At 47.4% G+C, this 15,523-nt stretch overlaps 1 protein-coding gene across 3 annotated transcripts in view; it reads left to right on the top strand.

Annotated features, from left to right (window-relative positions):
* Positions 1-15,523, top strand: part of FRMD4A (FERM domain containing 4A) — a 233,384-nt gene that overhangs the window by 105,882 nt on the left and 111,979 nt on the right. For all 3 annotated transcript variants that reach the window (XM_060006260.1, XM_060006259.1, XM_060006261.1), the window contains exon 5: positions 3,964-4,048. In XM_060006260.1, coding sequence (XP_059862243.1) covers positions 3,964-4,048 — 85 coding nt within the window. The remainder of the gene's footprint in view (positions 1-3,963; positions 4,049-15,523) is intronic.

Here is a 15,523-nt window from a genome sequence, read left to right as displayed (position 1 = left end):
CTACTGCCCCAAAGGAGGACCTCTGACCAGGCTCTCAGGAAAATCCAAAGGAACAGCACTGGCATCAAGACTTTGAACACACACCGTCAACCTTCCCCGTTTCCCTAGAAGTGTCTTCTCCGGTAGAGCGCGCTGGGCCTCGGTGTGGGATTGAGATGTCTGAGGTCTGTTTTTCTCTGGGCACTTTTGCCTCACTAGCTTCCTAGCGCAGAAGGAAAGTTCTGGATGAATTAAATATACAGGGTTGGGCTTCCCTGGTGGCGCAGCGGTTGAGAGTCCGCCTGCCAATGCAGGGGACGCGGGTTCGAGCCCCGGTCCGGGAAGATCCCACATGCCGCAGAGCGGCTGGGCCCGTGAGCCATGGCCGCAGAGCCTGCGCGTCCGGAGCCTGTGCTCCGCAGCGGGAGAGGCTGCAACAGTGAGAGGCCTGCGTACTGCAAAAAAAAAATACATATATATATATCTCCAGGGTTACAGAACAATAATATGACAGGCCTGGAACTCACAGGGTTTCCCAGGCTGTTTCTTGGTGATAAAGGTTAACAGGAAACTGCTTTCCAGTTTCTTTCAAAAGGAGGTGATATTTTTTCCCGTCCATCTCAGAATATGCTTGTTATTTCCTCCACCTTCCTGTCTCTTGTGCAGCCAGGGAACAAATACTATCTCAAAAGGCATAGAATTTGCCATCTCATTTCAGTTTTCCATTATTAGAGAGTTGGAAAGGGAAGTGTTACTTTTTTTTCTTCATATGCTGTTGAGGAGAAAATGGGGGGCCGGGGGGCAGAATGTCTTCGCTCCTTAATTCTCAAGAATTAAAGCAAATGGGATCAAGATGTACGGCACTGTTTTGAAAAAATGAAGTTATTTCAGACCCAACAGCTTTCGACTCAGAATTATTATTCCAGAGCCAAGGTCGCTGACTGGCAAACTCTAGAAGCCTCTGCTGTTCTTCTGGCCCTAGGACTGAAAGTCATCAGCAGCCCTGCGTGGGCAGCTTTCCATGTTCACGGTGAAAGAAGGGGCAGAGGGACAGGGGCTGGGTGTGGAGTATAAGACCCCCAATCATAAATGGGCTGGGAAATCATTTATTATTTTTTCTCCCTCCTGCACTGTCTTCATCGCCCATTTCACTGTCCAGTAAGAACTCCCACCAACGGTGTGTGGAGAGGAGAACAGTTGAAAGCATCTTTCATTCGTAGAACCTTAAGTGTTGGTGCCAGGCTCTGGATTAGTGCTGGGCATGCAAAAATGAATGAGATTTGGTCCCAGGCCTCAAGGAGTTAGCAGCCTACTAAGAAGGCATCTCAGGGAACAGAAAATCACGGCACCAAGGGGCCACACAGTAAGCAGAGGTCGTCACCGGAGCCCAGGAGAGGAGGTCTGCTGTGGGGGCCGTCCGCAGAGTCAGCGAAAACTTGTGGTGACCCTGAGTGAGTCTGAAGGGAGCAGGGGTGAGCTGAGGTGTGCAGGAGGATGGCTCCGGAAGTGAGAGGAATAGCTCGGACACAGGCACAGGAGCAAGATTGATCTGTAATAGGCCACGCCTGCAGGTCGCCCAGCTGAGCTGGCTTTGCTCTGACCCACCCGGAGCCCCGTCCTGAGCCTCTGTCACCCTCTCCCCCTCCCCTCCTCTGCTTCCTTTCCCTTCCCTTCCATCTGTCTGCCTTCCTTCCCTTCTTCTGGTTTTGCTATTCTGACTACCGCTTGCCAGAAAGTTTACAACGGATGTAGGCTTTTTAATTACATCAAATGTAACTTACAGTCGGTTCTCCATATCCACGGATCAGATATGAAACCCGCGGATATGTACCGACTGTACTGCACCATTTTATTTACTTTTTAAAATTTCGTTTGTTTGTTTTAGTTTATTTATTTATTTTTGGCTGCGTTGGGTCTTCGTTGCTGTGCGCGGGCTTTCTCTAGTTGCGGCGAGCAGGGGCTACTCTTCATTGCGGTGCGCGGGCTTCTCACTGCGGTGGCTTCTCTTGTTGCGGAGCACAGGCTCTAGGCCTGCGGGCTTCAGTAGTTGTAGCATGTGGGCTCAGTAGTTGTGGCTCGCGGGCTCTAGAGCGCAAGCTCAGTAGTTGTGGCACACGAGTTTAGTTGCTCCATGGCATGTGGGATCTTCCAGGACCAGGGCTCAAACCTGTGTCCCCTGCATCGGCAGGTGGATTCTTAACCCTGCGCCACCAGGGAAGCCCTACTGCACCATTTTATATCAGGGGCTTGAGCATCTGAGGATTTTGATAGCCTGGGGGAGAGGTGGGTCCTGGAACCAATCCCCTGTGGATACCAAGGGAAAACTGTGTTTTGCTTTGAGACGTAGAATTTGCGTCTATATTTCAAGTCTCCGTTACTAGGGGAGTGAAGGTAGTACAGCTTTACAATTCCTCTGAGACCACTCAGGCCCTTTATGGAGACCTCCATGACCTAGAATACTTGCTCCAAAAGCCGGAGGCAGGTGCCTGTTTTTTTTCTTTTTTTTTTTTGGTAGGGAAGTGGGGGTGGTGGTAGAGATCAACCAGCCACCTCATTCCCAGGCTTTGCATGAATAAAGACTATATCGTAATTTCCAAAAATTTTGTAGACCCTCCATGATGGTAATTGTCAGACTAGTATCCGTGGATTGAAAATATCTACTAATCTCTGAAGATGACTCTGGATTCAATTACAAATTTAAATGAATCTGTGTTGTATTCATCACGACAGCCTCTGCACACATCTGTAAAATGGTCAAAAATGTTGTTTACTTAGTCTGTAGACAAAAGGCTGCAAACTGGGAGGCCACGGGCTCGCCCAAGCCTACACACACATTTTGTTTGCCTTACAGTGTTGGTGTGTTGGTTTTGCTATCGTTGTTGTTGTTTTAATCTGAATTAGGTTCCAGTATTTGAAAGCAGCAGACTTCTTAGGTGGGGAACTGCTGACCACGTCCTGCTGTCTTTTACAGACTGGCAAGCGGAAGCCCAGCAAGGTTATGGGACTTGCCCTGAATCACACAGCGCTGGGCCCAGATCACTGGGCTCTCGGCTTCCTCCCCAGGATTCTTTCCATCCCATCTTAACGCTGTTCTGGACGATCATAGCACTTGTTTCTTCTCATTTCACCTCCTGCTCCCTCTTGGGGCCCCCAGTTTTCACGAGGCAGGTACCCAGTGCCCTCCAGGTGTTGCCACCCCACTCAGAACCTCTTCCCCTCCAAGGCTCTGCGTGCCAATCATTTCCTTCTCCCCTCTCATCACAGCTCCCTCAGTGCAGCTGAGCCTTAGACAAGTACAAGTGCCTTCCCTAATTCAGGAATTGAATAAACTCCAGAGTCGATGTGTAAAGGATCATTGAATTAAACTTAAATAATTTCAGCATGTGTTGTCTTGACAAAAATCCATAAGTTTCATCTGGATAAAAAATCCAATTCTCATGTGGCTTCATGTGCATGAATATCACGGCGTTAAGAACGCCAGCCACAGCTCTCTGGACGTGCAGACGTCAAACCCCACCTTGCCATCGTCACGAAGACCTGTTGTAACCATCTCAAGGAGAAATAGGGCCCTTCTTTCGATTAAGCAGAAGAAATTATCTTCTAAAACTCCAGCTCAACAGTGATGAGGACAAAAAGTAATGCAATGGAAACAAATGACATTATAAAAAAATTGGAAAGCAGGTAATGAAAAAGGAAGTCAATGGTCAAGTTCAAGTGTACTCTTAGAGGCTGATGGCAGGCCGGCTCTTTGCTATGAGAAGGGCAGTCATGTCATGATGGTCCTAACCCACGGTAAACGAACTTGAAAAGCACTGTTTTCTCTCAAAAAGGAATCGTGGAAGCAATAGATGATGCCGTTTTCTTTTGTTCCTGTTGGATTGGGCGTCCGTATCCTCAAGTCAAATCATGTAACTCGGAGAACACATGATTTTCTGCCTGATTGGTTGATGCTTCTGTGGTTCACTGGCAGTTTTTCTCTTCCAGGTTCTATATAGAGAGCATCTCATACCTAAAGGATAATGCCACCATAGAGCTCTTCTTCCTGAACGCCAAGTCCTGTATCTACAAGGTAAGAACTTCCTCTTCCTGTTCAGAGTTTTCCGTTGAAATCTGAAAGTCTCCTTTGAAGCTGGGAATCCCAACTTGCTGCCCCTAATGCAATTTTATTGATTAGTAGAAGTAAGTTATAAATTAATGACTATAAATAAATGAGAACTCCGTGGAGCTAAAGCTATCAGGTGTTCATACGTGACTACTTCCAATCCCATCACTGTGTTTTAGCTCCTTGGAGGTGTTCCTTAGCTTGACTTTAGGGGTCTCCTGAACTTGGCAACTGTGGCCAAAACAGGGAAACCCAGACCAATGTGACAAATGCACTAGGTCTCACAATTATAAATGAACCTCTTATAACCAAATGCATGTATATTTGATCATTTTTGGATGTTCTGGAAGTATCTCTCAAAAGGATGCTCTTGGCACTTTGGGTGAGACAATTTTTTATTTTTTTTATTGAAGTATAGTTGATTTACAATGTGTTAATTTTTGCTGTACAGCAAAGTGATTCAGTTATATATATATATATACATTCTTTTTCATATTCTCTTCCATGATGGTGTATCACAGGATATTGAATACAGTTCCCTGTGCTGTACAGTAGGACCTTGTTGTTTATCCATCCTATAGATACTCGTTTGCATCTGCTCATCCCAAGCTCTTACTCCACCCCTCCCCTACCCCCCACCCCCTTGGCAACCACAAGTCTGTTCTCTATGGGGTGGGACAGTTTTTTTACTGTGATAAAAGTTACCATGGTCTCCATTGGTAAGTGTACAGTTCAGTGGCATTAAGTACGTTTACCTTGTTTTACAGCCATCATCACATCCATCCACAGAACTCTTCATCATACAGAACTGAAACTCTGTACCCCTTAAACAGTAACTCCCCACCGCCAGCCCCTGGCAACCTCCGTTCTATTTTCTGTCTTTATGAACTTGACTACTCTGGGTACCTCACGTGAGTGGAATCACGCAGTATTTGTCCTGTTGTGATTGGCTTATTTGACTTAGCATAATGTCCTAGAGGTCCATCCATGTTGTAGCCGATATCAGAAGTTCCTTCCTTTTTATGGCTAATATTCCATTGTATGCAGTTACTACGTCTTGTTTATTCACCCACCAGTCCATGGACCCTTGCGTAGCTTCCACCTTTTGGCTGTAGTGAATGATGCTGCTGTGAACGTGGGTTTATAAATACCTGTTCAAGTCCCTGCCTTCAGTTGTTTTGGGTGAATACCCAGAAATGGAATTGCTGGATCATATCATAATTCTATTTTTCATTCTTTGAGGAGCTGCCATACTGCTTTCCATAACGACTGCACCATTTTATATTCCCACCAACAGTGTGTGAAGATTCCATTCTGCACATCCTTACCCACACTTGTTATTTTCTGGGGTTGTTTTTTTTTTAATAACAACCAGCCTAGGAATTCCCTGGCGGTCCAGCGGTTAGGACTCTGCGCTTTCCCTGCTGAGGGCACTGGTTCAATCCCTGGTCGGGGAATTATGATCCTGCGAGTTGCACCGTGCAGCCAAAAAACAAACAAATAAATAGTAGCCACCCTAGTGGTATTAGGTGGTATCTCACTGTGGTTTGGGTTTGCTTTTCCCTGACGATTAGCGACGTTGAGCATCTTTTCGTATGCTCTCTGGCCATTTGTACATCTTCTTCACGGACACGTCTATTCAAGCGACAGTTCTTAATTGAGTGGGACAGTCCCTTGCATCCAGTTCCCCCATATGCTTGTAGTGTTTCCTTTCACTGGATAACCCAAAACGCCCACAGAATCCAGCACACACCCCGTCCCGGGGGAGAGGGGCTTGCAGAATACCGCTGCCCGCCCCGGGTTGAGAATCATAACTAACAGAATGTATTTAGAGTGAACGCCCACTCTGCACCCGCCCTCCAACACGCCCCCTTCTGTCTCAGGAGTGCAGCCTTAGGGCAGCTCATTAACGACCAGGGAGAAGGACAGCTGGTACTTAACGCCCATGGCGCCGTGGTGGGCTTGGCGCCAAGCGCCTTCTGTAGGTTGTGTGGCTGCATCTTTGCACCATCTCTGAGCTGAAGACTCTTCTTTATCTTAGTTTTCCCTGTGAAAAAGATGAGGCACAGGGTGGTTATGAGATTCACCCGGGGTTGCATATCCACTGGATGGCAGAGTCAGTCAGGGCTGAAGTTGGCAGCCTGATTCCAGATCACAGATCTCACCCGCTGGGCTGCACTGTGCCCTGGAGGGCAGACTCTCCTTAGAGAACTTCAAAGCCGAGTACACCTGTTGTAACATGGTCAATGGCTGTATTCAGAGGAGATCCTGCTGCCTGTATTTTCCTGTTTAACTAAACCTAGTTTGGAGGGATTGCAACACCTGACTACACGTTAAAGCACACACACAGGCGAAGCGGTCTGTCGGCCATCACTTCTCCTTCTGGAAGTTCTTCAGCACATCACTGCACAGAATAGCTCCACTGAATGCAGATGTTCAGAATCGTGGAGGGCGTGGTAGTGATCCAATTCAGTTCTGTGAAAGAACCTCGCCTGGTAACAGCTGCTGAACCAAAACTTAACCTGGGCTCAAGCCCAAGAGCGCTCAGACTACAGTATTTGGGGGCTTTGCTGAATGGAAGAACAAAGACGCTGCATGTAGTTCCAGGGACTTGCAAATTTCTTCCTCTCTCTCAACCCTCATTTTCTCATTATAAAGTGGAAATAATAATACCAGTCTTACGTACCTCGTAGGTGGCAAACGTCTCTGATGGTGTTTGTTTAATCCATGTGAAAGCACTTCGGAAGAATTGAGGACTGTCCACCAGGGGGCAGACTTGGGCAGTAGATGCCTGGGAAGTCGCTGACTGGGATGAAATCGCCCTCAACCCCAGCAAGTAAAAAGGTGCCCCAAACTGTGTTATACAGACCCCTGGGTTAAGGGAGCAGACATGGTTTCTCTCGGAGTTGTTCAGTTCAGTCTAGTCACAGATGCTGAGCTGAAGGTGAAGATTTCAGTGCTTCTGAACATAATGATCACAGAGGACTCTGGGATGAATGGGAAATTTTAGAAAAGAAATCCCCAGAACTAAAGAGGTGATGCATTCGGAGCCAGCCACATTTAGGGTCCAGGTGCCCACAGCCATCAGCCTGCCTGCTGACCTGGGTGGTGTGTGCCCTTCTAGAACCCCAGCTGTCTCTTCTCAGCATCTGTCCTGGAGCTTAGTGACTTGCATCAGTGAGCCCGAGTTGGCTCTTCTGAAGGTTACGTAGGGGACAGAATCGCGTCACAAGGCCACCCGTCTCCTTCCCATCATCAAAAATAATGTTTTCATCTGCATAAGTTGACACTTAGAGTCTATAAAAGTTTTTTCACTTGTCTTACATTTTTTGAGGCTCATGAGTGGGATGGAATCATCAGCTGTACTGAGAGAGGAAACCGATGCTGGAGAGATTTAGTAACTTAGCGAAAGACAAGGAACCAGAAGTGGTGGAACAGGCTTGGCACAGTTGTAAATATGTAAAGATGGCGGAAGGCCCGGGAGCAGAATGACTGTGATTAGGGGTTTAGACTCCATGGCTCACAGACTTGGGTTCCCTTCCTACCTCTGCCTCTTAGCGACTGCAATAAATGTGGACACCTTCTGTGACGTCTCCAAGCTTAATTTTCTTCTTTGGTTGAACAAGGATATTAAAAGACCCAACCCACCACCTTCTTGGGGAGATTAAGGGAGATAGACATGAAGGTGGTTAGCACCCCACCAGGCACGTTATTAGCTCCCGCTGAGATAGAATTGCTCACTTGGAATCAGATCTGAGCTCACCTTGGCTGCGATTTTCTGCGTGCTGCCCACACTGCCCTCTGGCGCTTTGGAGGCCTTGATGGACCTGAGAGTGGTTCCAGACATGTAACCGGTAGGTAATGCTGATACCAGCTGACCCAGCGCCCTCCCTGTGTCTTGGGGAGCGATTCCTACAACGTACTAGAATCTAAGTTGTTCAGATACCATAAGCTGTTTATTCCTGCTTCCTCCAAGTCCTTATTTCATTCGCTTTTTTAACGCGTTCACATTTATTTTTATCTAAGTAATATATGCCGTGGTTTAGAAGCCACATGGCGCTAGGAGGCTGTTTATGAAAAAGAGCCCCCCCTCCCCCCTCCCGCCCCCCCACCCCCCCGCAACTCCTGCCGCTTCCAGCAATTTCAGCTGTTTCTTCTGGTATTTGCCTCTCTCTGTTTGTAAATAATGGGCACAGGGTGTTATTCCTTGATTTATCCATCTTTGATGTACTGAATTCCTCATAAGGCAGGTGAGGATTGAGGTCTCCTATGCAACCACCCACACTTTCCTTTTCCCGTTTTCCCAGTATGGTGATAGCACAGTTCTGGGCAAAAGCCATACCCATCAGCATTACATTATTATGACTAATCCAAGTAGCATCCTAAGGTTGTGATTCCTTTTTTAGACAACCAGTTATTTTACCTAAAGGTAATAATAATTGCCTTGCTGTTACTTGTTTTAGTTTCTATGTATCCATCATTTTTTTTTTTCCAGAAGCTACAGATTCCCAAATGTCCACCGATGTTAATTTGCATCTGCATCAGATAATTCATCCATTCCTCTCTTTAGCTTGGGTTTTGTTGCTGCTGCCTTTGTTGTTTTTCCAGGCACCTCCCTTTTAGAGTCCTCTGTCCTTCTGTTCCTGTCTGGACATGGCCTCATTCATAGCCCTCAGCCCAAGATGCCCCTTTCCTGTCCCGTCTTCCCTTCACCCCAGCTCTGGACTGGGTGCTCTGCTTCCTGGATCCCGAGTCTTCCTGTGTTTTGTTTTACAACATTGTTTCACTGGAGAACATCCTGCAGTAACCCAGAGAAAGCGTATATGAGAAGTACAATGTTTGGGTCCTTGCATATCTGCAAAAGCCTTTGCTCTACTTTTATATCTGGTTAATGGTTTGACTGGATGTGGAAATACAGAATGACTTCTCTCGGAATATCAAAGGTGCTGCCTCAGAGTCTTTGAGAGTTGCTTGCTCTGGTGAAGTCTGCAGTCCATATGCTGTATGTGGACTCCCCCCACCTCCATGACCACCCACGGGATCTCGTAGGGTTTCTTCTTTATTCCTCTTCATCTGAAGTTGCAGGATGGCACGCCCTAAAGTAGGTCTTTGTAAGCCCACTGTGGTGTGTATTCAGCGAGCACTTTTAGTCTGGACATTCGTATTCTTCAGTTCTGGGAGGTTTTTCGTATTGTTTCTTTAGTGATGTCTCTCTGTTTCCTTTGTGCTCTCCTTCTGGAGCTCCTGTTAATCTGATGCCGGGCACAGCCTCCTGCTTTGATATCTGGTTTCTCCTATTTTCCATCTTTGTCATTTTGTTCTACTTTCTAGAAGATTTCCTCAATATCATCTTGAATCTCCTCTATTGATTTTTTAACCTTTGCCATCACGTTTTGAATTTCCCAGACTTCCTTCATATTATCTGATTTTTCTTTATATACATGTAATCCTGTTATTGTCTTTGAGCCTAATATCCTCTTATCACTCCAACAATATTAATTATCATGCACGTTCTGTTTCCTTTGTGTTTCTTTCCAGTTCTTTTTTTTTTTTCTCTGTTTATTTATTTTGGTCTCTGTCTTTCATGTAGGAGGCTTTCCATCCATATTTAAGAGTGAGGCACTCAAAAGCTCCAAGTGCCCAGGTGAGGATGGTCCTCTGTGGCTGTCCCTGTGGAGTGTCCCAGTGGCAAGCTGTTTCTTTCAGTGGGAACCCTAAGTATCAGTGCTTCGTGTCTTTTCTCATGGCTCTTCATTGTCTCCAGAGGATGTAATGTCTTACTTCCCTCCTGGGATGTCTCCTCCTGCTTCAGGGTCTTGGGGATGGAGTGACCTCCATTAGGGTGTAGGCCCCCTTTTGAATCCCTGAGCTCTCGGTCTGCTTCATCCTAGCTTCCTACGCATCATCTTCTCCAGAGACCAGACCTCTGATCTCTTCAACAGCACAAAAGCGAGGAAAGGTGTTTTGCTTTGTTCATTTGTTTTGTCATTTTCCCCAAACCACGAATGCCAGGTCTCACTTTCCACTCTTCACCAGGAGACAGAAAGCAGAACTGCAGTGGATTTCTCTCTCACTTCTCCTTGCTTTACAATCCCCCTATTTTCTACCAAAAGAGCAGGAAATTACAGTCATAATCTGTACAAGATGCAGAAAGTTAGAATCTGGTCAGGAACGAGCGGGGCTCTACTCGTCTCCTTTCAGTGAAGTAGGAAGACGTGTCAAAAGGGGTCATCGGGACTTCCCTGGTGGCGCAGTGGTTGAGAGTCCGCCTGCCAATGCGGGGGACGTGGGTTCGTGCCCCGGTCCGGGAGGATCCCACATGCCGCGGAGCGGCTGGGCCCGCGAGCCATGGCCGCTGAGCCTGCGCGTCCGGAGCCTGTGCTCCGCAACGGGAGAGGCCACAACAGTGAGAGGCCCAAGTACTGCAAAAAAAAAAAAAAATCAGGGCTTCCCTGGTGGCACAGTGGTCGAGAGTCCGCCTGCCGATACAGGGGATGCGGGTTCGTGCTCCAGTCCGGGAAGATCCCACATGCCGTGGAGCGGCTGGACCCGTGAGCCATGGCCGCCGAGCCTGCGCGTCTGGAGCCTGTGCTCCGCAACGGGAGAGGCCACAGCGGTGAGAGGCCCAACGTACCACAAAAAAGAGGTCATCGACACCCGACATGGCCACTTCCTTCGCCAGCATTTCTGTTGTGTTTCGACTCATTCAGGGGACAGGGGGTGATGGAAAGGAAACTTATGACCAAGGGATGGACGAAACTCATTGAGAAATGTGTTTCTAGTTCCGAGGAAAACTCCCATGGGAAGTGAGCCTAGGATGATGTGTGCTTCCTAGGAAGTGACCCAGGAGAGCAGAGCTCTCCTGCCAAGTTTTCCATCTGGTCGTCTCTCTCTTGGGATGTGGCTTCCTCTGTCAACTGGAGAAGGCCCATCAGTCAGCCCCGTGGGGGGCAGTGGACTTGCTACACTAGAGGGAGTGCTGGGGTGGACGTGGACTCTAATCTCAGCACTTTCACCACCTTCAGGATTGAATCCTGCCTGCTCGGAGTTCTCCACTGGCAAAGTGAGCTTGCTGTCAAAATTAGTCACCACAGTAATTTTCAAAAGCTCTGCAGACAACATGTGCTAGGTCATAAAATGTCAAAATGTTTTTTTTAATTTTTAAAAAGAAGGACTCCCTTAGATGATAGATCTTAAAGTTATAAGGGAAATATAGAATTCTGAAATCCAGCTTCCTGTCATCTTCAGAGGCATACCTTCCGAGAGGTAAGAAAAGAGGCTCCCGGAACTTCCCTGGTGGCTCAGTGGTTAAGAATCCACCTGCCAGTGCAGCGGACACGGGTTCGAGCCCTGGTCCGGGACAATCCCACATGCCGCAGAGCAACTAAGCCCGCACACCACAACTACTGAAGCCCCTGCGCCTAGAGCCCATGCTCCACAACAAGAGAAGCCACCACAATGAGAAGCCCGCGCACCGCAACGAAGAGTGGCGCCGCAACTAGAGGAAGCCCGCGCACAGCCACAAAGACCCAATGCAGCCATAAATGAATGAATACATGAATGAAAGAAAAGAGGCCCCTACACTGAAGGACCTTCCACTGCTATTGAGTTCCTAAGAGGAGCAATTTGATCCTTAGATGATTTAAGTTGGGTGAAGTGAGGGACTGGTCAGCATAACTAGCTGCCCTGTTATGAATCTCATGTTTGAACGGAAGGGGTTGACCGTCCACTCTTTATATGCATCCATCACATTTACATGCTTGATCTCAGAATTTATCTTGTCCGAAATGATAACCAAAGAAGCAGGGCCCGTGGCCACCATCTGAAGACGCACAGAAGTACGTCTCCTGGTTTGGAGGAGAAGTTGGCACCAGCATTCTTCTGAGTGAATTTTGATGATCACCTTCCACTGACCTCTCACTAAACAAGGCGCATGGTCAATGCTCAGTAAATTGTTTTTAATGGCTTCGTTTCCAATCCCAGGGAGAAAGGACTTGCATATTTCCTAGGAAATTACCAAGTTTGGAGCCTACGTGTACCCACTGAGAGCAGATCATGTCAGAAAAACAAACTTAAAATTCCTCCTTTCTGTGCGCTGGGGGGTCTGGTCCAGCCTTCTGTGCCTAGATGTCCCCATTGAACGAAGAGCGTCACATATGATTGAAGTTCAAACAGTCATCCCTGGGCCAAGTTTGCTACTTTGGTCTAAATACCATCACTCTTGCTGAAATTAAAATAAGCAACCTTTATCCAAGATCTTCCAAGAGATTTGCTAATGAGCAGAGGATATCTCGTCTGAAGACGAGAGAAACAAAAGCCCAGAATCAAGTCCCACAGGACAAAGGAACCAACATAAACATTTGTCTCAGACTCACAGAATCCTGGTCATTATCTCTTAGATGGAGGGTTGCCAGCTTGGTGTATGTGCTCGCGTGACAGAGAGAGGAAGGGAAGGAGGACAGAGAGGGACTTCCATCTTCAACTCTCTAGAAATAAACATACGCAGACCCATCATCTGGGCTGTGCCCGTGACCTCTACAGGAGAGATCCCTCAGGATCGTGAAATGGACTGTATGCAGTGGACAGCGGGAGAAATACCCGGGCCACCGAGTGAGAGAGTGCCCCAGACAAACATGAAGGGACTTGACTGATGAAAAACTGGCAGAGGGCTCAGAGAGGAATTGTGCAAGATCACATCAGTCTTACCCCGCTCGTCAGCCCCTGATGGCCTGGGGGCGCCTTTCCATAGCCACTGCAGGTTGTGCAGTGAAACAGGGCGTCACGTGGGCTCAACGAGGCTGAATGTGGGTGTCAGGACCCACTGGGATGATATACGTGGTGACTGATACACACACACATGTAGACACACACACAATGCTGCCCACCTCCTTAAAAAATAAGTCTTACTAGCGAGTCCAACAGCCATTATGGAGAACAGTATGGAGGTTCCTTAAAAAACTAAAAGTAGAACTACCGTATGATCCAGCAATCCCATTCCTGGGCATATATCCAGAGAAAACTCTTTTTCAAAAAGATATATGGGGGCTTCCCTGGTGGCGGAGTGGTTGAGAGTCCACCTGCCAATGGGGGGGACACGGGTTCGTGCCCCGGTCCGGGAAGATCCCACATGCCGCGGAGCAGCTGGGCCCGTGAGCCATGGCCACTGAGCCTGCGCATCCGGAGCCTGTGCTCTGCAACCGAGAGGCCACAACAGTGAGAGGCCTGCGTACCACAAAAAAAAAAATGATACATGGACTTCCCTGGTGGCACAGTGGTTAGGAATACGCCTGCCAGTGCAGGGGACACAGGTTCGAGCCCTGTTCTGGGAAGATCCCACATGCTGCGGAGCAACTAAGCCTGTGAGCCACAACTACTGAGCCTGCGCTCTAGAGGCCCCGAGCCACAACTACTACAGCCTGTGCGCCTAGAGCCCATGCTCCACAACAAGAGAAGCCACCTCAATAAGAAGCCTGTGCACTGCAACGAAGAGTAGCCCCCGCTCGCCGCAACTAGAGAGAGCCTGCGTGCAGCAGCGAAGATCCAACGCAGCCAAAAAAAAAAAAAAAGATACATGCACCCCTATGTTCATTACAGCACTATGTACAATAGCCGAGACATGGAAGCAACCTAAATGTCCATCAACAGATGAATGGATAAAGAAGATGTGGTACATGTATACAATGGAATATTACTCAGCCATAAAAAAGAATGAAATAATGCCATGTGCAGCAACATGGATGGACCTAGAGATTATCATACTAAGTGAAATAAGTCGGACAAAGACGAATACCATATGATATCACTTATCCGTGGAATCTAAAATAATGATACAAACGAACTTATTTGCAAAACCGAAATAAAGTCACATACGTAGAAAATAAACTTATGGTTACTCGGGGGGAAAAAAGGGGAGAGGGATAAATTGGGAGATTGGGATTGACATATACACACCACTATATATAAAACAGATAAGCAACAAGGACCTCCTGTATAGCACAGGGAACTCTATTCAATACTCTGTAATGAGCTATATGGGAAAAGACTCTAAAGAAGAGTGGATATATGTATATGTATAACTGTTCTGTACAGCAGAAGTTAACACAACATTGTAAATTCTTATAGTCCAATAAGAAGTTTTTTAAAAAATAAAATAAAATGTAAAAAAAAATAAAAAGATTCCAATAAATGCTAAAAAAAATGCTGAAGAACAGACAAAATTGTGGAGTTCAGATGATTCAGAAATTCCAGTAAGTGAAAATAAGTAATGCAGACCCGAAATTTGTAGTGAGTCTCAGAGTTTCCAAATCACCTCTACATTTCCGCCTCACCAGACTCAATACAATAATTGGGAAAGAAATTGTTCTCCCCATTCTACTGACGAGGAAGATGAAACTCAAAGAGGTCCAGGGATGTATTTATTCAATGCCCCAGAGTAGAAATAGTCTTAAAGAGATGGCAAGAAACCATCCTCTTCGGGCGTTTTGTGGGTACAAAGAAAGATGGTTACAGTGGGTGAGGATTTACCAGAAAAACCGTGGGGCAACCCTGCAGGTCGTTCTGCTTGGACTTGGCAAAGTTCATTCTCATTGAAATCTTTTCAACCTACCATGTGGTTGCTCATCATCTTTTCTGTTATAAAGCTCTCACGAATCTTCCATGAAAGCTGGAATTTCTGACCAAGGAGGAAGGCTTTTCATTAAGATTCTCCGTTGAGTCTGAATATCACCACCAGGGCCCTTGGAGCAAGGGGGTCGTGACGAGTTCCTCCAGCTCTCAGGACTTTTGGAGACCGTCCTTACACCTGTCACTGGGGATTCTCATGGGGCTCTCTCTTTGGAACACTCAGAGACCCTCAGAATGGAAATCTTTTTGAGCATATTGTTAACCGTGAGGCTGCTGATAGATGACCTCAGGCCTCCTCATTCGGCAACTTGTAGAACAATGCAGAATGCCATCCTCCACAGCCCTGTCTGAACACACACACACACACACACACGCACACCCTGCAGAGAGTCACGTTTTGTCTGTCCATACCGCGTGGCAAAAGATCACAGAAAGCGGCACACGTGGTTCAGTAGCAAGTAAGACAGATGTCCAAAGGACACGTGACCTCCGTGACATCACTGACCCTCCCATCAGCATCCCCCTGTTACCAGTGAGTCTCAGGAGGAAATGACTCCATGCCCACCAGACCACCCTAGATTCCCAAGGAAGCCTCCAGCTCGGCAGACAACCCTGCCGACACCCCTCCTCAAATGGCTCTCAGAGCACTGGGGGCACAGAGGAGCGTCCCCCATCCAGCCTGTGGGTGATGCCGGTGGGCAACACCCGTACATCTTCCTTGAAGGGCCTTCTGATCCCCATCTTTCTGCATTTCCCCCTCGGTCGGGGGAAAACCCATTGCCCCAGGAAAGTGGGGGATTTTTGCACGAACTCTTCGTG

Source organism: Delphinus delphis, chromosome 2 (genome assembly GCF_949987515.2).
Source record: "Delphinus delphis chromosome 2, mDelDel1.2, whole genome shotgun sequence".
Taxonomy (NCBI): domain Eukaryota; kingdom Metazoa; phylum Chordata; class Mammalia; order Artiodactyla; family Delphinidae; genus Delphinus; species Delphinus delphis.
The sequence above is the reverse complement of the archived record's forward strand: the minus strand, read 5'-3'. Positions and strand labels throughout refer to the sequence as shown.